Here is a 26953-nt window from a genome sequence, read left to right on the forward strand (position 1 = left end):
CTTCCGAGGACGCCGTTTGGAGTCTGGTTCACCCCCCAAAGCCCCACTTCTACAGCGAGACACAGCCTAGAGTCCATACCTGTCGCGCTCCAGGGCTCCATGCCCTTACAAAATGTCGCATTTCCCCTTACAAAATACAAAATAATCTTACACCAAATTTTTTTTCACAAGTGTTTATTTATGTCATTTAACATGTTATATTGTATGTGTTTCGTTATATCATATATATTGTGAATTAACATTTTGTCGTAAGATACTGAGTTGCTCGACATGAATGAGGCTTATTATAAAAAAGGTTCAAAAATGAAGTCGCTTGGACGTTCACCGAAGGAAAAAAAATACATGCAAATATAGTTAAGAAGAAGAATACATTTTCTGATCCAAATTATGAATTCATTTCCTGCATTCAATTATTGTTGGTAATATACTGATGAAAAGGATCACCACAAACCTGTCTTTTTTCATTTTCTCCTTTTATACTCCCTTTATCCTTAACTTCTTTAGCTTCCCAAATCCATTCAATACTTAGGCTGAGCAATTAGGGAAAAAACACTGGACTGTGCGTACAGTGAGATCAAACATCTAGTTGGATCCGCCCATCTCTGTCTGTCCCTCACCCCCTCCCTCCGGAGGAAAACAAAGCCTATACAACAAGGACAGTACAAACATCTTCTTAGTTCCTTTATCCCTTTGTTTTCCTTATATCCTCACTGTAAAATGTGGACCTGGAGTGCCACGTCCAATTTCGTTGTCACAATATATCCCATGTTGTAACAATGACAATAGGGGTATATTCTATTCTATTCTATTTATACAACATTGTAATTCGTAATATAATGCATCAAAGCAAGTGAGCCGTTTGAGAGCCGGCTCTCTTTAATGAGTTGAGCCAAAAAAGCCGGTTCTCTAAAAAGAGACGGACTTCCTTTCACTACACAACTACCACGGAATGATGCATGATGGGAAATTCCCAGGCGGCAGACGCATGCTCACAGTAGCATCAAACCGCTCGCTTCGTTTGCAATGAAAAAAACCGATACCGAGATAGAGGCTACCGCGGCGAACTCGTTTGACTTCATTGGTTTGCCGTTTCGTGATAGTTGTTGTATATCGGATGGTACCCATCATTGACAAATTTGCGTTTTTCCGTACAGATTTTCTCGTACGTCGTACAGGTCTTAAAATGCATAATAAACATACTTTGTACGGCAAAAACGTACAGGTTGACAGGTATGATACAACATCAGAATTTGTAATATGCATCAAAGCAAGTGAGCCGTTTGAGAGCCGCTCTCTTTAATGAGTTGAGCCAAAAAAGCCGGTTCTCTAAAAAGAGACGGACTTCCTTTCACTGCACAACTACCACATGAAATCTGATGTTGAATGATGCATGATGGGAAATCCCCAGGCGGCAGACGCATGCACACAGTAGCATCAAACCGCTCGCTTCGTTTGCAACGAAAATAAAAACTAATTCAGAGATAGAGGCTACCGCGGCAAACTCGTTTGACTTCATTGATTTGCCGTTTGGTGATAGTTGTTGTATATCGGATGGTACCCATCATTGACAAATTTGTGTTTTTCCGCACAGATTTTCTTGGACGTTGTACACGTCTTAAAATGCATAGTAAACGTACCGTATTTTCCGCACTATAAGGCGGTCAGTCAAACTTTATCAATAGATAACAAACAAGCTTTCCACAACTCCATTCACTCCCAAAATGAATAAACAGCTGTTTTATTATTTTCTCTGAGCTAAAGCATTTTCGTGACACATCTTTAACATCTTTGAACAACAGCGAGGCATAACATTTTACTTTTCCTCCATTTAGCCAACACGCAAAAAAACATCTGATACTGTTATGGTAAATTAAACAGTGCAATATAGTGACACTCGTAATGTGCAAAAACAACAAGTGCAAAACAATAACAATAAAGCAATAACATAATAACTGTAAAATGTAAAACGTAAACAGCTCATCCTCATGCTTCTTCCACTTCCGCAACATCGATTCATTAATGTTAAACTCTCTCGCTGCTGCTCTATTTCCGTGTTCTACTGCGTGACTGATCGCCTTGAGTTTAAACTCTGCGTCGTAAGCGTGTCTCTTAATAGGAGCCATTTCAGGGTCTTTATACAAACGCACAAATAAAAGCGAATCGTTGTTTAATATTTCCCAGTATGCACAGCGCACTTCTTCTTCTTCTACGCGAAAAATGGAGTCGGTGGCTGCTTCTTTTAGTTGCGAGACCTTGCAATTCAATATTGATCCATATATAAGGCGCACCGGATTATAAGGCGCATAGTCAGCTTTTTTTTTTTTTTAAATCTGATTTTATGTGCGCCTTATAGTGCAGAAAATACGGTACTTTGTACGGCAAAAACCTACAGGTTGACAGGTATTGACACAGCCTAGAGTCCTTCGCACAACAGCAGCGGTCACATCCATACCACCCATGCGCATGCAGCGAGGACGCCTCAGGCTTTGGCTATCTACTTCCAGACACACAAAAGCGCACTTACTTTGTACACTTACTGTGTATTACCGACACTAATGAGCCGATGGATGTGCAACAGAGGCGGAGAACCGGGCGATCGTTTCCTTGGTGTGCAGTGAGGAGGGAGTACAAAAAAAACCTACAACAGCACAGCGCGTGTGTGTTTTGTGTTGGGTTTCCGCCGTTGTGTGCGTGCACCTCGGGTGTTATTTTGTTTCTCGCTGTGCCTCACAGCCGTGCGTTTCGCAGAGGTTAAAGCAGAAAGACGGAGCCAAGCGCAGGCCTGCGGCTCCTGCTGAGACCCCATTGGCGAGGCCAGGTACTGTTGAAGCTTCGCCCGGGCGAAACGCAATAATGAGGGAAAATCAAACGGGGACGAACGCTTGAAAGTGTGAAGAACACAAAAGACTGAAAAGCTTCGCAGAGAAACGTTTTAACTGTCATTTCACGTCCTTTGTCCGGAGCTCGTTATGGAAACTTCGCTGTTACGCGGGAGACGACGACGTGCTGATCTTGGAATGACACGAGAGGGAGACGGGTGGACGTCGAGTTCAGCTTAATTGGAAAAGGGCTCGTGATTGAGAATGTGAAGCCGAGATGCCGGGCCACAATCCTACACCACCTCCGTGATCCAGAAGAGAAAGGAAAAGGGTCGACGCCGAATAAGTATTGAAAACTACTACTTAAAACTACTTAACGTTTTTTTATCGAGTACAGTAAGAATCTTCATACCGGCTTTCCAGGATTGGCCCGTAACTCAAATTGCTCTTATGACGAGCAAACTTTCCTGATATGAAATAATTCAAAACTAATTGATCCGCTCCCGTCCTCTCAAAGGCATCCAAGTGAACCGTAACTAGCTATTAAAAACGTCTTCCTGATGACTAAAAACACATTCAAATAGTAATCAAACAGTAAAATACAGTAATAAGATGAATAAGATACTCAGTGTTCTGGTTTGGGACGCATCGTCTCAAATCAACGTGCGTCCCCGGGACGCAACTTTCTGGACACAAAATTGTCATTATTACCCGATTACATTTTTTTTTTTAAACAAAGATTTACCGCACTCCAAACTTTTCGTCAGGCAGATCCGCCATTGTTGTTTTGGTCACGCGGTTCGAGTTTTCGTCTACACGCCGATCTCAGAGTTGTGTAGTGAAAAGTCCGTCTCTTTTTAGAGAACCGGCTTTTTCGGCTCAACTCATTCAAGAGAGCCGGCTCTCAAACGTCTCACTTTCTTTAATGCATTATATTACGAATTATGATGTTGTATAAAGAAGTTAAAAAAAAAGGAAGTATAAAAGGAGAAAATGAAAAAAAGACAGGTTTGTGGTGATCCCTTTAATCGGTATATTGCCAACAATAATTTGATGCAGAAAATGAATTAATAATTTAATGATTAAAACTGAATGAATATATAGATTTTTTGGGCAGCACGGCGGCGCAGTGGTTAGCGCATGTGCGGCACAGTTCATGTCTTGGGAACCTCCTGCGTGGGTTCAAATCCAGCTCCAGACTTCCTGTGCGGAGTTTGTATGTTCTCCCCGTGCTTGCGTGGGTTTCCTCCGGGCACTCCGGTTTCCTCCCACGTTCCAAAACCATGCATTTCAGGTGAATTGGCCGGTCCAAATTGTCCCTCGGTGCGAATGAGCGAGTGAGTTGTCTGTCCCCGTGTGCCCTGGGATTGGCTGGCAACCAGTTCAGGGTGTCCCCTGCCCACTGCCCGATGATTGCTGGGATGGGCTCCAGCACCCCCGCAACCCTACTGAGGATAAGCGGTGCAGCTAATGAGATAATGAATATACCGATTTTATAATATCATTTGTCACCGATTTACAATTTCAACCTCGATAAGACTAAATTTTGGGGAGCCATAGATCTCTGTTGGGACCCAATGATTTTTGAGCATGCGAGTCCCCGGGACCTATCACTTTTCACAGGTCAAATGAACACTGGATACTAACAAAAGAAGTGAGTTTATTATGAGCACTTACCATGTCACGGTAACAAGTGTGTGCTTGGGGTCTAAGTTTGCCCGTTATTAATACGTTTTTTGATCATTTCAAATTGCGAATGACATACAGTATTTTTTAAACAGTAACATTTTTCCAATAAGATCAACCTCGTCTTGGCCATTTAGACACCATTCCTGATCGTCTCGGTCATTAAAGATTGCTAAAATTGTGGTGGTATTCTACATAGTATGCATAGCTAGCTAGCTAGCTAGCTAGATAGATATATACTTTCTTCATCCCTGTAGGGAAATTCATACTTCCTGCAGTATCCTTGTGTTGAAAAATAAAATAACAAAATAAAAGATATGGAATACAAAAAGACCCAATATAACGTTTTGCTATAGAGTATTTAAATAGTGCTACGGAAAATACACACTGTCATAAAAATAGGGTAATATGCAAATTTAGGGGTGGGGTTTAATGATAGATAGATACTTTATTCATCCCCGTAGGGAAATTCACACTTCCAGCAGTCTACCCCGTTGTTTATTAACAGATGAACATGATGCCCTAGGGGTGCTTGTAGCGGTGTGGATGACGTCACGCTAGTCCAAAAGTTCGACATCCCAGCGGCAGATGGAAATCTTTTCTTTATGAAAATCCAGGGATACACCAACTCGTGTTAGCAAACCCGCCTCGTCTCCGATTCCCCCCGGCTTTCGTGTCTCTGTGTAGCGGCGTTGAAGCCGGATAGCTCCGGGTAGCTCCGGGTGGCTACACGTTAGCGTCCGGAATGCTAAACGTGAGCCACGTTTCCGCAAAACACAGCAACTGCGCTCCCTGTGCGCTTCGATGTTTTCCACCAGCACTCGATGATCTTATTTGGTCGTGAGTTCGCATTTACCATGATTACGGATGGTACCGAAGACTTATAACACCGCTAACCGCTTCGCTAGCTCCGGCTCTTCTTCCACGATAGGCCCCTTCATCACGCCGGCACGAGAATTCTCCAGGGCAAGGAGTTGATTCCTTGAATTAACGCATTTTTGTGCGCTAAAACCCATGTCCATAGGATAGAAGTAATCCATAGTGTAGTTGTCAAAACGGGAAGAAAAAACACCGAAGATAGGAGCAGACAATAAAACAATAGGGCAGCTGCTGGAAAAGGCAGCCGCTCTGATCTTTTGTGGGCTTTTAATCCCCCGGGTGGAGTTCAAGAGCCTCATGGCATGAGGAAGAAATGATCTCCTCAGTCTGTCCGTGGAACAAGACTGTGACAGCAGTCTGTCGCTGAAGCTGCTCTATCATATTCACTTCAAAACTGCAATCAGTATTCAAAATGCTGCATATTATATTACGCTCTTGTTTTTGGTCTGCAGGTCCATTCCTTGTTTTTATGTTTACACTTTGCCATAACCCGAGTAGATGTTACAGATCTCTGCAGTCAGCTTTTCACACATTGCAAATCACAAAAAACTAATCTATTGACATAGCATATAAAAGATAAACTTCAACAATAGCACAGCAGTTAGTGACAGTGCCTCCTTTTAAAGTTTGACTTCTTTTGTGTCGACACACTGCCATCTGTTAGCTTGAGTTTCCACTTGATGCTTGTTATTTTCACTTGGGAAAAGGATCACAACAATAGGTGAGGAATCCTTTATCAGCCGTGTGCTTAGGTGCAGGTGCACATTTGTTCGCGCAAGCTGGGAAATTAAAGCCATTGAATGCCGAGATACAATCAGGTATTTTTGCACATTGTTTCTGCCATATGGAAAAATAAAAAGACGAAATTTATATTACAATATTTTACAACTGTGCCCTGGGACTGGCTGGCAAACAGTTCAGGGTGTTCCCAGCCCACTGCTCGAAGATAGTTGGGATGGGCTCCGGCACCCCCGCGACTCTACTGAGGTAAAGCGGTGCAGATAATGGATGAATGTATGTTTTCTAAATTAGGACAAAGGTACAGTATCATAGATAAGTTTTATTTTTGCGGCTTACTGTGAATAATGAGGCCATTTAAGTCAAGTCATGTTTATTTGTATGGCCCTTAATCACAAGTACAGACCACAGATTATTGCAAACCACAGACTATTATGACACCGTCCCATGATCTAAAACCTACATGAGGGCATGGAAAAACTCAATAACCTCAACATAAGGAAAATGAAGAAACCTTGAAAAGTCAGGTCATGTTTATTTTTGACACCCTTAATCACAAAGAGTCTCAAAGGGCTGCACAGACCACAGATTACTGCAAACCACAGACTATTATGACACCATCCCCTGATCTAAAACATACATGAGGGAAAGGAAAAACTCAAAAACCTCAACATGAGGAAAATGAAGAATGAATGAATGAATGAATAATGACAGCTCCTTCAGCAAAAAAATATCGTTCTTTGAATGACGACTGAGGGCTTGTGCAAAAAATGACTGTGCTGTTCGTGCATTATGCCTCGAGAGCGTTGTACTTCGCACATCAAGTGTTAAACGTCATTGCGAGACGAAACATGAATTCAGGGCGAAGACATCAAAACGCGCTGTGTCCAGGTACGGCAAACACAGACCCTAAAAACCTTTCTCACTGCTAAAAACACCACCACTGAAGCAAGTTATCACATTGCTCACTGCATACATAGAAAAGCACGGAAAACCATTTATATCTGAAACCAAATCAGCTGTTATTTCTTTTGCACTTATTTTCAAGTAGCCTTCTGCCTTGTTTTGATATTTTCTGCAATAAAATGTCATTAATGAATGGTCTGGTAGCCGTCCATATCACTTGTTTTTGATTGTAGTTCATTGTTGATGAAGAATGGATGATTCAGGTTGATTCTTGTGGTAAAAAGTTGAAGTCATGGATGGCTACAGGCCTCTTATTGATGAACAAAAATAGTGGAAGATAAATTGATCAGTTATACGATTTCAATGTCTATCCATGTTGGATATTCGGACTGGTGTAAAATGACAGCTCTTTCGGATATAAAAAAAATGTGCACTCCACACCGAAAAGGTTGTTGACCCCTGATCTAGTAGATATTATGGACCACAGTGTCAAAAGCAGCAGCAAGAGTGATGAAGCGCCTGAGTCCATTGCTAATATATTTGGTTTCCTGAACCAGGGCTGTCTCAATAGAGTGATTAACCCTGAATCAAAAGTACCGTAAATTCCGGACTATAAGCCACTACTTTTTGCCCAAATGTTCAGCCCTGCGGCTTATTCAGTGAAGCGGCCAATTTATCACCAGCGGCACTCGAGTACAAAAGGTAAAATTTAGACCGGTGGAATTGTGCGCCGAGGTAGACTGCATCCTCTTGGTTTATGTTCGAATTGTCCGTATGACAGAGGACAAAGGTTCGTTCCGATAATGAGGAAGACGCCCTTGATGGCGACAGTTATGAGGAGAAAGACGAGGACGGTTTACCGTGAATCTCGCAATTGCGGTACGGCTTTTTTTAACAGCTACGCTTTGTGCGTTGCGAGCGTATTAGGAGTAGCGTGTTGGTACCTTTCACAGGCACGGTTTTGTTATGAAAGTTATATTATTATCATTAAAGCTTTGAAAACTCTCTCGGTGTATCGTCTTTCTTTGTAAATATGTGTAACCATGTATAATATGTATTTGCAACTGTATATTTTTGTAATGTATTTATTTTAGAGACTTGTTGTGATATGTTTTCGACGAGCGAATCAAAAAGAAGGGGCGGAGCAAACGCGGGCTGACGGGAAGTGGGTTAAAGCTGAGTTAAATCTTTTGGTTGTTGCAGCGGACAATAGTGGATATATATTTTTCCCACCCTTAACTTTGGAAATATACATTTTTTTCGTTGGATTACTTTCAACGGGACCCTGACTTTAAAGGTTTGCATTAAATTCTAACTACCGGTATCATTTTCCGTTCATGTTGCCGATTGTGGAGGATGGATCGTGTACTATATTTGCAGTTACAATCGCGGAACCTAAAGTCAGGTTTGGGATAAACGTGTGACTGTGTTATATGTTTAAATGTTGGCGCATGCGGCTTATATACAGGTGCGGCTTATGTAAGGACAAAACCAATAATGTCCGCAAAATGTGGGGCGTGCGGCTTATAATCAGGTGCATACTGGCCAAGCTGCTAAATACACAAAACCTCAATCCTATATAAAAGTTCACCTCCAATCACCCACTTAACCCTTCGCCACCGCTGAAAAGCAACAAGATCTCTTAACAAGAGCTCATGGTTTTCAATGAATTTTGCATGAAAACACGCCGCCAGAGCACCAACTAGTCTGCTGTCACACCGGGGGAACGCTAAATGTTTAATGACGACAACAGCGCCTGCACAACAGCGTAGGCTGTCAGGGTGCCGCTCCGAGGCCCCCTGTCCCCCTTTCATCCTGCCAGACTCTCGAAAAAAGCTCCTGATCACCCCGCCATCGGCGTGCCACCGCCTTGCTCCTTCCTCCCACCCGCTAAGAGAAGCTGGATGTAAATGAGCCAGGAACACAGTTGCCAGTCGGTGATGAAGATCGCTAGGGTTTAAAATAACACCCGAGCCCCTCCCCGACATCACCATTAGAGGCAGACGAGAGGAAATGAGGGAGAAGGTGGCAGGGTGCAGACAGGATGCTCGGTTGAAATCCTTGTCTTAAAATATTCCTCAAACATCTCGCATCTGGCGGCTGTCTTTCTTCGGCTAAAGGAGCATTTGTCAGCCTCCTCATCTGCCATGGAAACATGCGAGAAGCATCCATGTCATCCCGGTTTAGGGTGCCGATAACAACCTGGCCGACAGATAACATGGAAACACTTGGAGGGGAGTCGCAAAAAGTTCCAATTTTTTACTACAGTTTGCAGTTTGGAATCTGTTATTTCGTAGGCACTCAGTGTTCTGGTTTGCCCGCGTCCCTGCGTCCTAGACGCATCATTTTTGCTGGGGACGCATAGTGTCCAATCAACGTGCGTCCCCGGGACGCAACTTTTTTGGAGACCAAATTGTCATTATTACCCGATTACTTTTTTTTTAACAAAGATTTACCGCACTCCAGACCTTTCGTCAGGCAAATACGCCATTGTTGTTTTGGTCTCGCGCCGATCTCGGCAAACGAGATGACGTCATTGTTTTGGTGGTTGTCGAGTGAAAGAGAAATATGCCTCCGTAAAAACAGTTGGTATTAAGTGCAAATCAACAAAAAATTGGTCATTTCTTCAGTGTCGGTAATAAGTCGAAACAGAAAGTGGTAACAACGCAATAATTCCGGCACAAAAAAACGGCGGAGAAATTCTTCAGAAGACCGTGAAGGCAAGGAAAACACGTGTTTCGAAGCGAACGATTCGACGAAAGATAAACAAAAGGATACTCCTAGCAAGAAAAGGACTTTTCTGCCAAAATGGACTTAATTATATTCCTGGTTACGCTATGAGGAGGATGATAATGGAGGCTACATGTTCTGTGATGCGTGTACCCAGCGTGACAAAAAAACTGGATTGCATAAATCATTTCGCAATACGAACTTTCAGAAAAGCACATTGGATCGGCACAGCGACAATGAAAACCACAAATGAGCTATGTAAATTCCGTTGCTGCAATTGGACCTTGAGAAGGCATTACAACTGTGGCGGGACAGCAAACCACGAAGAATATATGAACTAAAAATTCTGAAGTGATTAAAACTGCATGAATATTTTATTTTGTATCATGTACTATATTTTTGTGAACTGAAAAATCTGAAGTGATAACTGCTTTGTATTACCTATTGAGTGCGACGATTAAAACTGAATGAATATATATATTTATAGATTTATTTATATATTTGTCGCCGATTTACAATTTCAACCTCGGTAACACTAAATTTTGGGGAGCCATAGATCTCTGTTGGGACCCATAGATTTTTGAGCATGCGAGTCCCCGGGACCCATCACTTTTCAGAGGTAAAATGAACACTGGGCACTTGATTTTGTGTATTTTAGGCTTTGAGGAAAGATCAGGCCAAAAAAATTCCAACCTGACCCAACCCGCAAGTACATAAGCCTGAAGGACTGATCCCTACGCAAACCCAAATTTTCATATTTTATTTGTGAGGACTCGGGAGGAGGAAGGAATGGTGATTTTGGCAGATAACGCCCACCATTACCTACTTCTCTGTATCTAAAAGTGCAGTAAAGATGACGGAGCGTGGATGCTGTGCGGATCCTCCACAAAAAAAAATATAAAACAGATGACAGGTGGATGATTTATGTGAAAAGTCAGCTAGAGAGAGAGGAATGGTCTGGCCTGAACCTGAACGTATTGATTGACATTTTAGGCCCGCCCCCAATTTCAGGCCGGGTTTGGGGTCAAGGCTAAGATCTTACCTCTAATTAGGCCTGAGTGATTTATTGATCTACTGTATTAATCTATCCATCCATCCATCATCTTCACCGCTTATCCTCAGTAGGGTCGCGGGGGTGCTGGAGCCCATCCCAGCTATCTTTGGGCAGTGGGCAAAATGTTCTTCCTTTGATAGATGGACAGATAGATACTTTATTCATCCCCGTAAATACATTCACACTTCCAGCTTTATCCTTGTTTTGAAGACTAAGATAATAAAATAAAACATATACAAAAATACCCAATATAACGTGTTGATATAGAGTATTTAAATAGTGCCACGGAAAATACACACTGTCATAAAAATTGGGTAATATGCAAATGTGGAGGTGGGGTTTAATGTGGGCTTTTACTCCCCCGGGTGGAGTTAAAGAGCCTCATGGCATGAGGAAGGAATGATCTCTTCAGTCTGTCCATGGAAAAAGACTGTGATAGCAGTCTGTCGCTGAAGCTGCTCTTTGTTGGTGGTCTATAGAATAGGACGGCCAAAAAAACCTGGCAACGGCAACAACTTCAAGCATTTCATCCAAAATTCAAGCATTTTTCTGACCTTGAAAACACACCATTAAAATTCAAGCATATTCAACTGGTTTACGAACCCTGAATGTAAGTATACCAGTCCCTGGCTCACCAGTAAAATGCACTGGGATGTAATCAGATGGCATGAAAGGCAGGTTGAACTGTCACAGGTGGTAGTTTGCACACACACACACCGACTATCACCTGCACACGCAAGAAGCAGAAGTTCATATGTGCGCTCAAATGAACACAGGCTAAAGCGGGGTCAGCGATAAAGCGGGAGATGATTATCAACGCTGAAGGATATTGAAGCCTTAATAAGAAAATGGATATAGTAGTCTGCCTTAACATTTTCTTTGATAGCTTTATTTGTTTTCCTGATAGCCATCTAAAAAAAGCAATATGATGGAGGCATATACATGGGACTGCTCGTCTTTTAAAACAAACTGTTTTGAAAATGAAATTGGAATCTTACAGCTTTACGTTCATTGCTGTGCAAACCCGAGGAGATTCAAAGTGAACGAGAAAATATTCAAGAATTCGAAAGTCATCCTAGCCTAGAGTGCCAAATACTATGAAATGCACTGTAACCAACAAGAATTGCGGAAGGCCAATTGGTGGCTACCCAGCTGCGCACGTGGGCAATCGCGCACTGCTCGCACATTCTCAGCGCACAAGAAAATCAAGCCAGCGCACAAAAATGAGGGCTCAAAATTGCTAATTAAGAAGCGACTTAAGTCAAACTTACAGTGCATGAAGGTGAAAATACACGGGTTCCCCTGACGTTGTGTCCTAAATGCGGTATTTCGAAGTCAATGTCGAACGAAGTTGAAAAGTATAAGTCAGTAGAGTTTGTCGAGAGCCGGCCTCTTCGGCTCGGCTCACTAAAAGGAACCGGCTCTTTCGGGTCCTAAACGGCTCTTCAGGTTGTTTTTGCTTCTTTAATCCCAACATGACAAAATATTATGTAAAATGATGCACAAAATGACTTAAAGGAATGGAGGAATAGAACAAAAAAAGAAAAGATACCAAAATGAAAAAGTAGTGAGAAGCTGAGAAAAAAAGAAACAAAAGGAAGAGAAAAAAAGAAGGAAACATTTAGAAAAAAGCCAGAAATAAAGAAAAGAAAGAAATGTAGGAAAAAAGTAAATAGAAAACAAAAAGAAAAAAGTAACAGCTCGGAAAAAAATAAACACAATGAGATTTTTTTTAAGGAATTTAAAAAAAAGTAGAAAAAAAAACACGAAAAAGTTTGTGTTGCATTCAAATAATTTCCAATGATATCAAGTGAATCTTGTTGCCAACATTGTACTTCCACTAAAAAATGTGATTAAGTACAGTTGTGTATCGTGCAACCGACTAAATAAGCCCCAAAAAATGTTAATATTATGCGACAAAATATATCAGGAAATAAAAAGAAATGGATATCTTGTGAAAGAATTGTAAGAACAAACTACGTTTGTAGGCCATACAACCTTTGCAATAGTACATGAGTATATTCATTCAAAAGAGAAAAATAATTTTGCATTGCTGGAAACTCTGCAAAATGTAACTTGATGTCAAGTTTTGAACATGTTTGATAATGACTCAGTTGCCACACTTGGGATTGCTGTTGCTCACTGTTGTTTCAAGCGCTGCTCACCGACTTTGTGTGACGCTCAGACCCATGGAAAATTAGAGGGAACATTGGTCCCAACAGAGATCTATGGGTCCCCAAAATTTAGTGTTATTGAGGTTGAAATCGTAAATCGGCGACAAATATACAATATAAATTTCCCTGTGGGGATGAATAAAGTATCTATCTATCTATCCATCTATCTAATGGGAGTGCAGTTTGCTGCTTTTTACAGAAACGTGGCACACATCTAGCATCCCGGACGCTAACGTGGAGCTACCCAGAGCTATCCGGAGCTACAGCGCAGTTAGGGACAGAGACACAAAAGCCTGCAGGAAGCGGAGAGGAGGTGGACTCGTTATCTACGTGAACACGAGGTGGTGTAACCCTGGGCACAAAGATTTCCATCTGCCGCAGGGACGTCGAACTTTTGGACTAGCGTGTGACGTCATCCACTCCGCTGTGGCTAAACTACAACACAGCACCCCGAGGCCATCCTGTTCATCTGTTAGTAAACAACAAAGGAGACTGCTGGAATTGTGAATTTCCCTATGGGGATGAATACAGTATCTATCTATCTATTTATCCAAACTGTAGTGAAAAATGTGCTCTATATATACTGGACAGTTCCCATATCTACTTTATCATTGCTTGGGCTACGAGTGCATTCCAATATGCTTCAATCATTCATATTTTGAACGACATGGAGACCGTTTTCATGGAGTCAATTTTGTCACCGAGCCATACAAACTCACGAGAAGAGCCATAGGTTGCGGACCTCTGCGATAGCTCATCGTCAATGTCACACAAACATTATACATCATCTCCAGACAGAAGAGCAGCTTCAGCGAAAGACTGCTGTCACAGTCTTGATCCACAGACACACTGAGGAGATGATTTCTTCCTCATGCCATGAGGCTCTTTAACTCCATCCGGGGGAGTAAAAGACCACATTAAACCCCACCTCCACATTTGCATATTACCCTATTTTATTAGTCTTTATTTTCGTAACACTATTTAAATACTCTATAGCAAAACGTTCTATTGGGTATTTTTGTATTCTATATCTTTTATTTTATTAATTTATTTTTCAACAGAAGGATACTGCTGGAAGTGTGAATTTCCCTATCGGGATGAATAAAGTATCTATCTATACACATATATGGTTGGTTGGTTGATCCTTAGACCACCAGGGTGGTAGGGGCACCATATCCTGTAGTGTGCTGTAAAGTAAGCTACACGCACACACACACACACACACAGTCACGTTTCAAAGGTCCATGTTTTCAGTCTAATTCCATTTTTTGTAATACGTTTTCAATATTTTTCTATTTTATGTAATGTAATACGTATGCGCGACTCCATTGTAGTCAGTGCGCATGCGTGACCTTTCATTACATTACGAGATGAATTACAAGATGGCGGCGCGCGCGAGTGCAGCGGCTTCACGTGTCTCTCCAGTAAATCTTTTTACTTTTCGTGTTCTTTTATCTCTCATCTTTTCTTTGATAAATACTTGCTCGGCAACAATCACATTAAGTGCCAGGAACTTATCCCAAACTGTATGTGACATCCTACATGCAGACATTTCTTGATTAAATATTGTGTAAATTATAACTATAACCTTATCCCCCTTGTTTATAACCTTATCTTCTCTGTTCCTTTATCTTCTTGTTTTTTACCTCACTGTGAATGTGTGAAGCTGGAGTGTCATGCCCAATTTTGTTGCAACAATATGTTAACCCATTTTGTAACAATGACAATAATATATATTCTATTCTATTCTATTCTATTCTAATAAATACGTCTGCTGACCCGGATGTAGTCAGAACGGTCTGGGCGGCCAAGCAAGATGGCTGCCGGGTCGGGCTCACATTTGCGCAGTAGTTTTAACCATAATTAAATGCCTCTACTTGAATATTTTTGTCAGAAATGAGTTTATATCTTTATAAACTCCGACAGTGCCCATCCCCCTCCAGGAAAAAACCTGCAGGTAAGTTCCCCAGAAACAGAAAAAAAAATCCTCCTACTTTGATAGTCAACCTAGGTCACAAATGCAATTTGCCACCTTTCCAGACCACACTGAGATCTTGCAATTTACTGGCTTTTGTCCCATGACACCAGCACCGCAGAAACCCTGAGATGCATACAATCTTGTTGAGCAACCAGACTTATTGCAAGTGTACCATGAGTGCCAAAACCTGATTTCAAAGTATAAAACTTGAAACAAGTTGCTCCTCGAACCCCCGTGTCATCCTTTTTAACAAGAGGGAACTGGATCGGATTATCAAAAGTGTGCAGGGATGATATTTGATTGCGGAAGGAATGTTAAGGAGAAAAGAATGATGGGGTTTGAGTAATGGATGGAAGGGAGATCAAGGGTAATATGGGACCCATGTTATACCCTGCCTGTCCTTTGTGGAGTACACCTTAGGACTGATCTGGAATCAGCCCCTAAAGCAAATCTACTAGTGCAAGTCAGGGTTTATTCATCACTTACCCCTTTTTCTCCTTGTTCTTTTCCTTGTCCCGATCCCGTCCCTTGTCTTTTTCCTTGTCTCTATCTCGGTCGCGGCCCTTATGTCGGCTCCGGGTCCGGTCTTTGCTGCGGCTCCTTCGCCGGCCATGGCTACTTCGCCGACCGCGGCTGCCGCTCTTGCTACGGGACCGCCGGTGCCGAGAACGAGACCTAAGAGATTTGAAGGAAATTATTGAATGACGTTGGATCGTCTTGTCTTTGGAATGCTTAAATAAATTGACTAAAGCTACAGCTACACAACATTGAGAAAATTTAATAAATCAATGAAATCATACGTTGAAAGTAAAGAGTGTTCCATAGATGCAGCAGGGGTAAACCAGCGAAAGCTGTCGGGCCCTGCTGTTGAACAAAAGAGTGTGTCGCGTCACCCTGACCCGAGTGACATGGCCGCCTTCTGGTGTCCCATTTCATCTGGAGGGACGAAAGCATGACCGACTTGGGTGCTGAGGTGCTTAACTTGTTTGAGCGTTTAGGCATTTGGGTTGGCCATGGTCCAAATATTTTTGTATGTGTTTTTTCTACTTTTTCCCTTTTTTTATTTTGTTTTTGTATGCGTTTGTCTTGCTGTCGGTCACCCCTCTCGAGGCATATGACCAGGGTAGATAGATAGATGATTATTTTTATAAATATTAACATTGGTATGAAAATTCATGTATTTTTGCCTAGAATTCAAATTATGCTTTTCCTTTTACTGGATGAAAGTTTTTTTGTACCACGAGGACGCACAGAAATAACACAGTGTCCCTTTAATGAAGCTTTTGGGCCGGGCCGTGAACATATTGTCAGCAATAAACCGGTACGTGGACCAGGAAAGGTAGAGGTCCCTGTTCTTTAACCTTGGTGTCATCCTGAATGCAGCAATAAATTTGACAATATTTGCGTGTTATTCAAAGTCAAATTTAGCGTTAAAATGAGCTCTGTTGGTTTCTCTAACAATTATTTTGTATACAGTAAGACCTCGGTTATTGCGGTTAATGGGGACCAAAACCACCCGCGATAAGTGAAAATCCGCGAAGAAGCGGCGCACCTTCAAAGAGAAAATTATATATATATATATATATATATATATATTTTTTTTTTTTTATTTTTTATTTTTTTTTAATTATTATTTTTTAGACCCGGTTAATGGGGACCAAAACCACCCGCAAAAAGTGAAAATCTGCGAAGTAGCGACGCCCTTTCAAAAAGAAAAAAAAAAATCTCATCTCATCTCATTATCTGTACCGCTTATCCTTATTATTCGCGAGCGAGCCCCTAACCCGCGGCGCGGGTACTTTCGGGCGCGATACGCACGACACCGCGACGGCCTGTCGGAAGCGCAGCAGAATGCGCGTTCACACGAGGGGGGGAGGATTTTGTACAGGAGTCGGATTTGGGCACAACACCGCCCCCTAACCCCCACAGGTCCCCCCTACCCCTTTCCCCCCCAACGAGGGCCGTGTAGCGCCATGTAGAGCCATCGCGGCCCGAGCGGGAGACGTGACGTTGGTGACTTTTTCATTCGCCCTAACAAACGCATTTTGTAGAATACGATCACGCTTTATTGTTTAAATAAACGCATTATATAGACTACGATCGCCCAATTATTTGAATTAGCTCGCTTTATGGTTTCAATAAGCGTATTATAGAGAATACGATCGCTTTTGTCGGAAGCGCAGCAGAATGCGCGTTCACGCGAGGGGGGGAGGATTCTGTACGGGAGTCGGATTTGGGCACAACACCGGGAAACGAGAACGCGCGCATAAAGATGGGAACACGCTAGACTTGATTCTGACTCGAGGAGTTACCGTGTACTACCGTTATCTCGGAACATTATTTAGTTAGATTTGAGGTGCTAGCTAAATGTAGTGTTAAAAAAGCTGAAGGATTTAGCGGACGCAATATAAGCACTGGCACAGTTTCTGAGCTCTTTGAACTCCTTCCTGGAGCAGTTCCGTCCTTTCCTTCATACAATGGCTTGATTGACTCACTCATGAATGAGTTCCATACCACCATGACTAGTGTCCTGGATTGAATAGCGCCCATAAAGCTAAAATCACGTCCTAAAAGATGCACGCCTTCTCTTAGTATTGTACAAAATCATACATGGACTTGCTCCCTCTTATCTTTCAGATCTGATTTGCCCCTATGTCCCGGTCCGAAGCCTACGATTCGAGAGTGCCGGTCTTTTGGTGATCCCAAGAGCAAAGAAGTGTTCTGCTGGTTCGAGAGCGTTCTCCATCCGGGCACCGGTGCTGTGGAATGCTCTTCCCCCTGAGATCCGATCTGCAACCTCAGTGGAAATGTTTAAATCTAAACTTAAAACTCACTTCTACTCTATTGCATATGAATAACCTACTCTTCTCGTCGGCTGAAAAATAGTCTGTGTAATATAGTGTAATAATCTGTGAAGCCCTTTGAGACTCTTCGTGATTTAGGGCGTCACAAATAAAGATGACTTGACTTGACTACTCCATTTGCTTACTCGTCTGCGTGACCATTGATTTGCTATGAAGAGTCCGTTAAAATACATCGGGGTGAGGTTATATAAGCCAGAATTCAAATTGAAGCATCAAAAAACTAAACTAAAAACAGGATCGATACACAGACGCACACCTACAGTTCCAATCGGTGACCTCTGAGGTAAAAATGTCAGCCAAATATCTGCTGTGCTGCGGGATGGATTTAAAATGAAACCGCTTGATTTGGAGAAAACACTCAATCGAAAAAAACACCGGTGGGACTGTGGTTGAATTTATAAAATTGAGCTCCAGACACTGCAGATGTTCACCGCACATCGCTCCTAAATCCATACAGAGTACTTCGACTTCTCTTTTAGCGTCTCGGCGCTTTCCGTCAATACTTTTGACAAGAACATATAGACGATATCATAAAAAAAGTAGACAACGCGACTTTGAAAATGCTGCAAAAGTAGATTATATCGACTGCCGATGACAGCCCACCTGTCTTCGTGGAGTCGTTGGGAGCAGATAGAGCCAATGTCATTCTTGTGACTGTCACCAAAAGGCTTCCTTTAAAGCACAGGTGTCAAACAGGCGGCCCGCGGGCCAGATCAGGCCCGCCAAGGGATTGAATCCGGCCCGCAAGACCACACTCAGAGAAGCGCAAGAGAAAAACAAGCTGCTGGTTGAAATATGGCAACTTGATGTTGCCAAAGCCAGGTGCCTCGAACAAAGACACTGTACTTGTATTTAGTTCTCTCTCTCTCTCTCTCTCTCTCTCTCTCTCTCTCTCTCTTTCTTTCTGCCTTCCTTTCTGTCTGTCTTTCTTTCTGCCTTTCTTTCTTACTGCCTTTCTTTCTGCCTTTCTTTCTTTCTCTCTTCATACCCTTCGCGCTTTCTTTTCTCTTTTCTCTCCTTCTGACTTTCTTTCTGTCTTTCCGTCTTTCTGACTTTCTTTCTTTCTGACTTTCTTTCTTTCTGACTTTCTTTCTTTTTGACTTTCTTTCTGACTTTCTTTCTTTCGTTCTTTCTTTCGTTCTTTCTTTCGTTCTTTCTTTCTGACTTTCTTTCTTTCTGACTTTCTTTCTTTCTGACTTTCTGTCTTTCTTTCTTTCTGACTTTCTTTCTGTCTTTTTTTCTGTCTTTTTTCTGTCTTTCTTTCTTTCTGTCTTTCTTTCTGTCTTTCTTTCTGTCTTTCTTTCTGTCTTTCTTTCTGTCTTTCTGACTTTCTTTCTTTCTTTCTTTTTTTCTGACTTTTTTCTGTCTTTCTTTCTTTCTGTCTTTCTTTCTGTCTTTCTGACTTTCTTTCTTCATACTATTCGCGCTTTCTTTTCTCTCCTTCTGACTTTCTTTCTTCATACTCTTCACGCCTTCTTTTCTCTTTTCTCTCCTTCTGACTTTCTTTTTCTCTTTGGAATTCTTTCTTCCTCTCCCTTTCTTTTCCCCCTCTCTCACGACTTTTTAATTTTTGTTTCTCACGCTCTCTCCCTCTCTCTCTTTTTCTTTCTCTTTAATTTACTAGTCCGGCCCCCGACAGAATGTTTGTTCTACCGTGTGGCCCCCGAGTTAAAATGACTTTGACACCCCTGCTTTAAAGCCATTCCCTTTCATTCTTCACTGTGCGGGTGTAATGGCACGGTTACATAAAATCAAACGCACACACTCCCATACCACGAGGATATAGCCAATTAGAGTTGGGCTCGGAGGAAGACCAATCGTCAATATCGATCCCGTTGCTGACCCTCTGCTCTCCGAAAGATTTACAGTGGGAGATTTACTCTGTTAGTTAAGACACACAAGGGTGACTCCGTAGGTACACCCACACATACCTCATAGACTTTGCAAAAGCACTCGAGTCATACCGAAAGATTAATCGGAAAAATGAAAAAGAACCTTTAGTGCAGGCCCGGGGGCCAGCTACGGGCCATGATGAAATTTTTACTGGCCCGCGGCCAATGTTTCAATTAAGAAGCGAATTAAGTCAAAGTTACAGTGCATGAAGGTAAAAATACACGGGTTCCCCTGACACTGTGTTCTAAATGCGGTATTTTGAAGTCAAGGTCCGAGTAGTTGAGTAAAGTCAGTTTTTCGAGAACCGGCTTCTTCGGCTCGGCTCACTAAAAAGCTCTTTCGGGTCCCAACAGGCTCTTCAGGTTGTTTTAGCTTCTTTAATCCCAACATGACCAAATATCTAAAATTATGCACAAAATGACTTAAAAGAAGGGAGGAATAGAACAAAAAAGAAAACAATACCAAAATGAAAAAGTAGTGAAAAGCTGTTTAAAAAAAAGAAACAAAAGGAAGAGAAAAAAGAAAAAAGTAACAGCTAAGAAAAAAATAAACACAATGAGATTTTTTTAAAGGAATTAAAAAAAAAAAGTTAAAAAAAACAGGGAAAAAGAAGAAAAAGTTTGTGTTGCATTCAAATAATTTCCAATGATATCAAGTGAATCTTGTTGCCAACATTGTACTTCCACTCAAAAATGTGATTAAATACAGTTGTGTACCGTGCAACCGACTCAATAAGCCCCCAAAAATGTTAATATTATGCGACAAAATATGTCAGGAAAAAAAAGAAATGGATATCTTGTGAAAGACGTTTGTAGGCCGTATAACCTTTGCAATCGTACATAAGTCAATTAATTCAAAAGTGCAAAATAATTTTGCATTGCCGAAAACTCAGCAAAATGTAACTTGATGTCAAGTTTTGGACATGTTTGATAATGATTTAGTTGCCACACTTGGAATTGCTGTTGCTCACTGTTGTTTCAAGCGTTGCTCACCGACTTTGTGTGAACGCTCAGACCACTGGAAAATTACAGGGAACATTGCCCGCGGCCTCTGTCATAAAGTTAATAAGATGTGGCCTGCCGGTAATGTTGACATCTGTATCTGTTTCACCAGATGATGGCAGTAGCCCTTTGGTCAACTTGCTCTTCATTAGCTTTCTGTGAGAGTTTTAGCCCACCCTAATTCTGACATGACTGTAAATAAAAAAAGGAAAGTTGACTGTGAGGGCCACAGCTTGGAAAATATTTTTACCGAAATCCGAAACAATTGCGTCTGCCTAATTTGCCAACAGACTGTGTCTGTTTTCAAAGAATATAATATCTGGGAGGGCTTGATAAAACATGCCGACTACAAAAATCCAACTGTAAACTAACTGGGTTGAAAAGGTGAAGCAACTGGAAGCTGTTTTAGTGGTTCAACAGCACTTTTTCACAAGACCCTGCCAGTCAAATGAAACTGCTACCAAGGCAAGCTACGAGGTCGCGACCAGGGTTGGGTAGGGTTACTTTAACTGGATTATTTTCAATGACTTTTGGATGACTCCAATACCAAATATGCTAATAAAAGACAAAATAAACTAAATATGAATACAATGATGACTCACAACACGTGGTAAGCTTTCTCTCCTGGCTTTGATCTCTTTGATCTCCGGCAAAACGAACAACAAATGCCACAGAAACAAAATGAAAATCGATCCAAACAGTTTTGCCGTTCCATGTATTCCGTTACTCTCCAAGCCTGCACAAAATGGAGTGATTTTATTCATATTTAGTTTCTTTTGTCTTTTATTAGCATATTTGGTATTGGAGTAATCCAAAAGTCATTGAAAGTAATCAAGTTAAAGTAACACTACTCAACCCTGGTCATAAAGTTAATAATATGTGGCCTGCCGGTAATGTTGACATCTGTATCTGTTTCACCAGATGATGGCAGTAGCCCTTTGGCCAACTTGCTCTTCATTAGCTTTCTGTGAGAGTTTTAGCCCACCCTAATTCTGACATGACTGTAAATAAAAAAAGGAAAGTTGACTGTGAGGGCCACAGCTTGGAAAATATTTTTACCGAAATCCGAAACAATTGCGTCTGCCTAATTTGCCAACAGACTGTGTCTGTTTCAAAGAATATAATATCTGGCAGTGCTCAATAAAACATCCCGACTACAAAAATCCAACTGTAAACTAACTGGGTTGAAAAGGTGAAGCAACTGGAAGCTGTTTTAGTGGTTCAACAGCACTTTTTCACAAGACCCTGCCAGTCAAATGAAACTGCTACCAAGGCGAGCTACGAGGTCGCGACGCTAAAGGCCAAGCACTGCAAACCGTTCACAAATGGTGAATCCATTAAAGACGGTTCAAAGAATTCCAGGCTAAATAGTCGGCCCTCGGACATTTTCAGCTTATCAAATCTGTCCCGCTTCCTGAAAAGATTGGACACCTCTGCTTTAGTGTGTTTCAATCCAAGCAGACATGCGTGTAGGAGGTGTGGTTTAGTCGGCGCGTACACGGAATTGGGATTACGGCGCATCGAGCGCAGCGATTGGAAAGCCCCAGTAGAAATCAACAGCCGTGATTCCGTTATTTTCCGTCATCTATCATTTTATTGATTTGTCTATAACAACAGTCAAACCTGCTGTCCGCTAGCTTTATTGCTTTCCCCCCTCCTTTATTAGTTTGCAGTTTGGGACATCCAGAGCTGTCTCTCCGCCACCAGAAAACTAATCATTTTCTTCAGACGTCTGTCACCATACAAACAGACAACGGTCTGACAACTGTTGCCATCAATTAGGAGCCGAGGGGAGACCGCGGCCGTCGCCGAAGACGAGCTGCGCTATTTCCAGTCGACTGCCGGAGAAGGAAGTCGCTGTCGGGCTTTCTGATGAAATGTTGCAACCTGAGCACGACTGGTTACTGTCTAAGCGGGAACAAATGTCCGATAGAGAAACAAAAGTCGACAAAAAAACACAATTTTAGATGCGCTTGACTACATTTTGCGGGGTTTCTGCACCTTTTTCATGGCCGTATTCAGTGTCCCGAGCGTGATAAGGTCGTGCATTTGCATATCATTTTCCAAAGTAGACGCACAGAGAACACAAGAAAAATGAATAATTGGTTAGGAATCAAGCCAAAACCTCAGCCCCAGAAGAAAGATTCAAAAGAAGCTGGATAAATTGATGACGCTACAAAACGTAAACGTACATTAAAAGCATCGTGGAAAGAGGAGTTTACGTGTTTTTTTTTTTCCAAGTCAAACATTTGCTTTATTACGATTTCGAAATCTTTGTTGGATTTGTAAATTTCGGTTCGTTTGGCAATTTGCATACTCGGCATCCAATCAAAAGCCTGCATCAAATAACTTCGTGCTTCCGGACTTTCCCGAGCGATATAAGGTCGTGCATTTGCATGTCATTTTCCAAAGTAGACTCTTAGAGAACACAAGAAAAATGGACAAGTGTCTAGGAATCAAGCCAAAACCTCAGCTCCAGAAGAAAGATTCAAAAGAAGCTAACAAAATTGATGACGCTACAAAACGTAACCGTACACTAAAAGCATCGTGGAAGGAGGAGGCTTGCAGCAGACGACGCAACGCAAACATTGCATGAAGATGAGTAAATACAGCGAGGTCATATACATGCAATAAATGTTATAAGTAGATCTATAATAAACCTAATTTTAAAATGTTTTTGGCACAAAATTGCCATTATTACCCGATTACTTTTTTTTTTTTTACAAAGATTTACCGCACTCCAAACTTTTCGTCAGGCGGATCCGCCATTGTTGTTTTGGTCGGTTCGAGTTTTCGTCTGCACGCTGATCTCGGCAAAGGAAATCTCGTTGCTTCGAGATGACGTCATTGTTGTGGTGCTTGTCGTCGAGGGAAGGTGAAAATCAACACAAAATTGGTAATTTCTTTAGTCTCAGTAATAAGTCGAAACATAACGCAGAAAGTGATGACAACGGCAATAATTCCGGCACGAAAAAACGGCGGAGAAATTCTTTGGAACATCGCGGAGGCAAGGAAAACACGTGTGTTGAAGCGAACGATTCGACGAAAGAAAATAAACAAAAGAATACTCCCAGCAAGAAAATGACCTTTCTGCCAAAATGGACACAATTATATTCCTGGTGACGCTATGAGGAGGATGATAATGGATTGGACCTTGAGAAGGCATTACAACTGTGGCGGGACAGCAAACCACGAAGAATATATGAACGGCAAAATCAGAAGTGATAACTTGCTTTGTATTACCAATTAACTGTGATAATTAAAACTATATGAATATGAATTTCAGCAATATTATTTTGTATAATGTACAATATGGTTGTGAACTGAAAAATCTTGAAGCGATAACTGATTTGTATTACCAATAAACTGTGATGATTAAAACGGAATGAATATATGGATTTATATTATATATTTGTCGCCGATTTACAATTTCAACACCGATAGCACTAAATTTTGGGGAGCCATGGATCTCTGTTAGGACCCATAGATTTTTGAGCAGGCGAGTCCCCGGGACCCATCACTTTTCAGAGGTAAAATGAACACTGAGAGAGGCTCTGCTGCATCTGAGCCTAAATAATTGGCCCGTCGAATAAATAAAAACGCAGATACTGTTATCTGTAAGTTTGAGTGTGTTTGGCATTGTGAAAACAGCCATCAAGCTGCAGAGAGAATTCTCACTGATGGGAAAAACCAGGAAGAAAAACATTGGCATCTCGGGCTCTTCATGTCTCCAGGCGAGATCATTCATCAATGGCGCACACTGACTTTGGTACGAGTGACTCTGTGTGTTCACAATGCCTGCGCATGTTTGTAATCAACACTACATGAGGGAAAAATAGGCCGGGATTGCGGCGTTCCAAGCCCCATTCTTGCATTCGCCGCCAAGTGAGCTGCGGCCAGAAGATGCAGATGCACAGTGTTCTGGTTTGCCCGCGTCCCTGCGTCCTAGACGCATCATTTTTGCTGGGGGACGCATCGTCTCAAATCAACGCAAGTTTTTTGAGACGAAATTGTCATTATCATTTTTTAACAAAGATTTACCGCACTCCAAACTTTTCGTCAGGCAGATCCGCCATTGTTGTTTTGGTCTCGCGGTTCGAGTTTTCGTCTGCACGCCGATCTCCAGTTCGAGTTGTGTAGTGAAAGTCCGTTTCTTTTCCGCCTCAACTCATTCAAGAGAGCCCACTTGCTTTGAGGCATTATATTACGAATGATGATGTTGTATAAAGAAGTTAAGAAAAAAAGGAAGTATAAAAGGAGAAAATGAAAAAAGACAGGATTGTCTTTTAATCAGTATATTACCAACAATAATTGAATGCAGAAAATGAATTCATAATTTGAATAAGAAAATGTATTATTTTACTTAATTCTATTTGCATGTATTTTTTCCTTCTACAGTGAACGTCCAAGCGACTTCATTTTTTTGAATTTTTTTTATAATAAACCTCATTCACGTCGAGCAACTCAGTTTCTCACAACAAAATGTGCATTAACAATATATATGATATAAGGAAACACATGTACAATATAACATGTTAAACTACATAAATAAACATGTTTGAAAAAAAGAAGATTTTTGGGGTATTTTGTAAGGGGAAATACGACAGTTTGTAAGGGCATGGAGCACACTAAATTTTGGGGACCCATAGATCTCTGTTGGGACCAGTGTTCCCTCTAAGCTGCGCGCGTGCGAAATTGCGCACTGCTCGCACATTCTTAGCGCACAAGAAAATCTAGCCGGCGCACAAAAATGAGGGCTCCAAATTACTAATTAAGAAGCGACTTAAGTCAAAGTTACAATGCAAAAAGGTAAAAATACACGGGTTCCCCTGACGTTGTTTCCCAAATGTGGTATTTCGAAGTCAATGTCGAACGAAGTTGAAAAGTAAAGTTAGTAGAGTTTGTCAGGAACCGGCTTCTTCGGCTCGGCTCACTAAAAGGAACCGGCTCTTTCGGGTCCTAAACGGCTCTTCGGGTTGTTTTGGCTTCTTTAATCCCAACATGACCAAATATTATGTAAAATGATGCACAAAATGACTTAAAGGAATGGAGGAATAGAACAAAAAAGAAAAAAATACCAAAATGAAAAAGTAGTGAAAAGCTGGGAAAAAAGAAACAAAAGGAAGAGAAAAAAAGAAGGAAAAATTTAGAAAAAGCCAGAAAAAAAGAAAAGAAAGAAACCGACTCAATAAGCCCCCAAAAATGTTAATATTATGCGACAAAATACTTTAGGAAAAGAAAAAATGGATATCTTGTGAAAGAATTGTAAGAACAAATGACTTTGTCAGCCTGCAACCTTAGCAACCGTACATGAGTCAATTCGTTCAAAAGAGAAAAATCATTTTGCATTGCCGGAAACTCTGCAAAAATGTCAAGTTTTGGACATGTTTGATCACGAATTATCTTGCCACACTTGGGATTATGGTTGCTCACTGTTGTTTCAAGCGTTGCTCACCGACTTTGTGTGAACGCTCAGACCCGTAAGGAAAATTACAGGGAACATTGGTTGGGACCCATAGATTTTTGAGCACCCATCCCCAAATAAACACTGCATGCATGAAACGCAATCTCCGTCTTGTGTTTCCGTCTCCCTCTTTTCTCTTCGCACTTCTGGGCTGTGCTGCAAATGAAATTTACTGTGGTTAATAGAGTGAGCCCGTGCTGCTAAATGTCAATTTCCCGACCAAGTCCTTCCCCTTGGAGAACGATGAGCTAATTCGAGGATAAATGGGCTAATGCCGGACACACACCGATAAACGGTCCCGGTTCGGACCCCGTGCCGAGTCTTCCCTTCGCTTTACATGTCATTGGACTTATTATCTCCAGGAAAAATAGCTGTCCCCGTGGCCCCAACATATTTTCATTTCTAATAAAAGGCCCTTGCCCCCGACACACGCGCCGTCCCCCCCCGTCCCCGGCCCCGTTTCGCCATTCTTCCCTCGCCATCTAGTCCATTAAATCCCGGCATCGCAATCGGCCGGTGCCGTTTTCCCGGCGAATTATCAATAGGGTAATTATGCGGCATGTTGGGAACCGGGCTACCGCTTATCGGCGCTGACCCCCCGGTGGGCGGCTGGATATGATCCCTCGCCGCAACCCATTGGGGTAATTATATGGCCGGGTGTGAAGCTGGATGGTGTGTTACCCTTATCAGTCGGGATTCTATTTCTGTATTTTATTGAAAAATAGACATTAATGGCGGCCGCCTCAGATACAGGTGGCATCTGACCC

The 26953-nt window shown here is 41.8% G+C and overlaps 1 protein-coding gene across 1 annotated transcript in view; it reads right to left on the reverse strand.

Annotated features, from left to right (window-relative positions):
• The window catches only part of rsrc1 (arginine/serine-rich coiled-coil 1), a 284392-nt gene that overhangs the window by 214086 nt on the left and 43353 nt on the right, over window positions 1-26953 (reverse strand). The window contains exon 4 of the mRNA XM_088346059.1: window positions 15451-15639. Coding sequence (XP_088202185.1) covers window positions 15451-15639 — 189 coding nt within the window. The remainder of the gene's footprint in view (window positions 1-15450; window positions 15640-26953) is intronic.

Source organism: Urocampus carinirostris, chromosome 10 (genome assembly GCF_059441175.1).
Source record: "Urocampus carinirostris isolate Australia breed hairy pipefish chromosome 10, RoL_Ucar_1.0, whole genome shotgun sequence".
In the NCBI taxonomy this organism is placed as follows: domain Eukaryota; kingdom Metazoa; phylum Chordata; class Actinopteri; order Syngnathiformes; family Syngnathidae; genus Urocampus; species Urocampus carinirostris.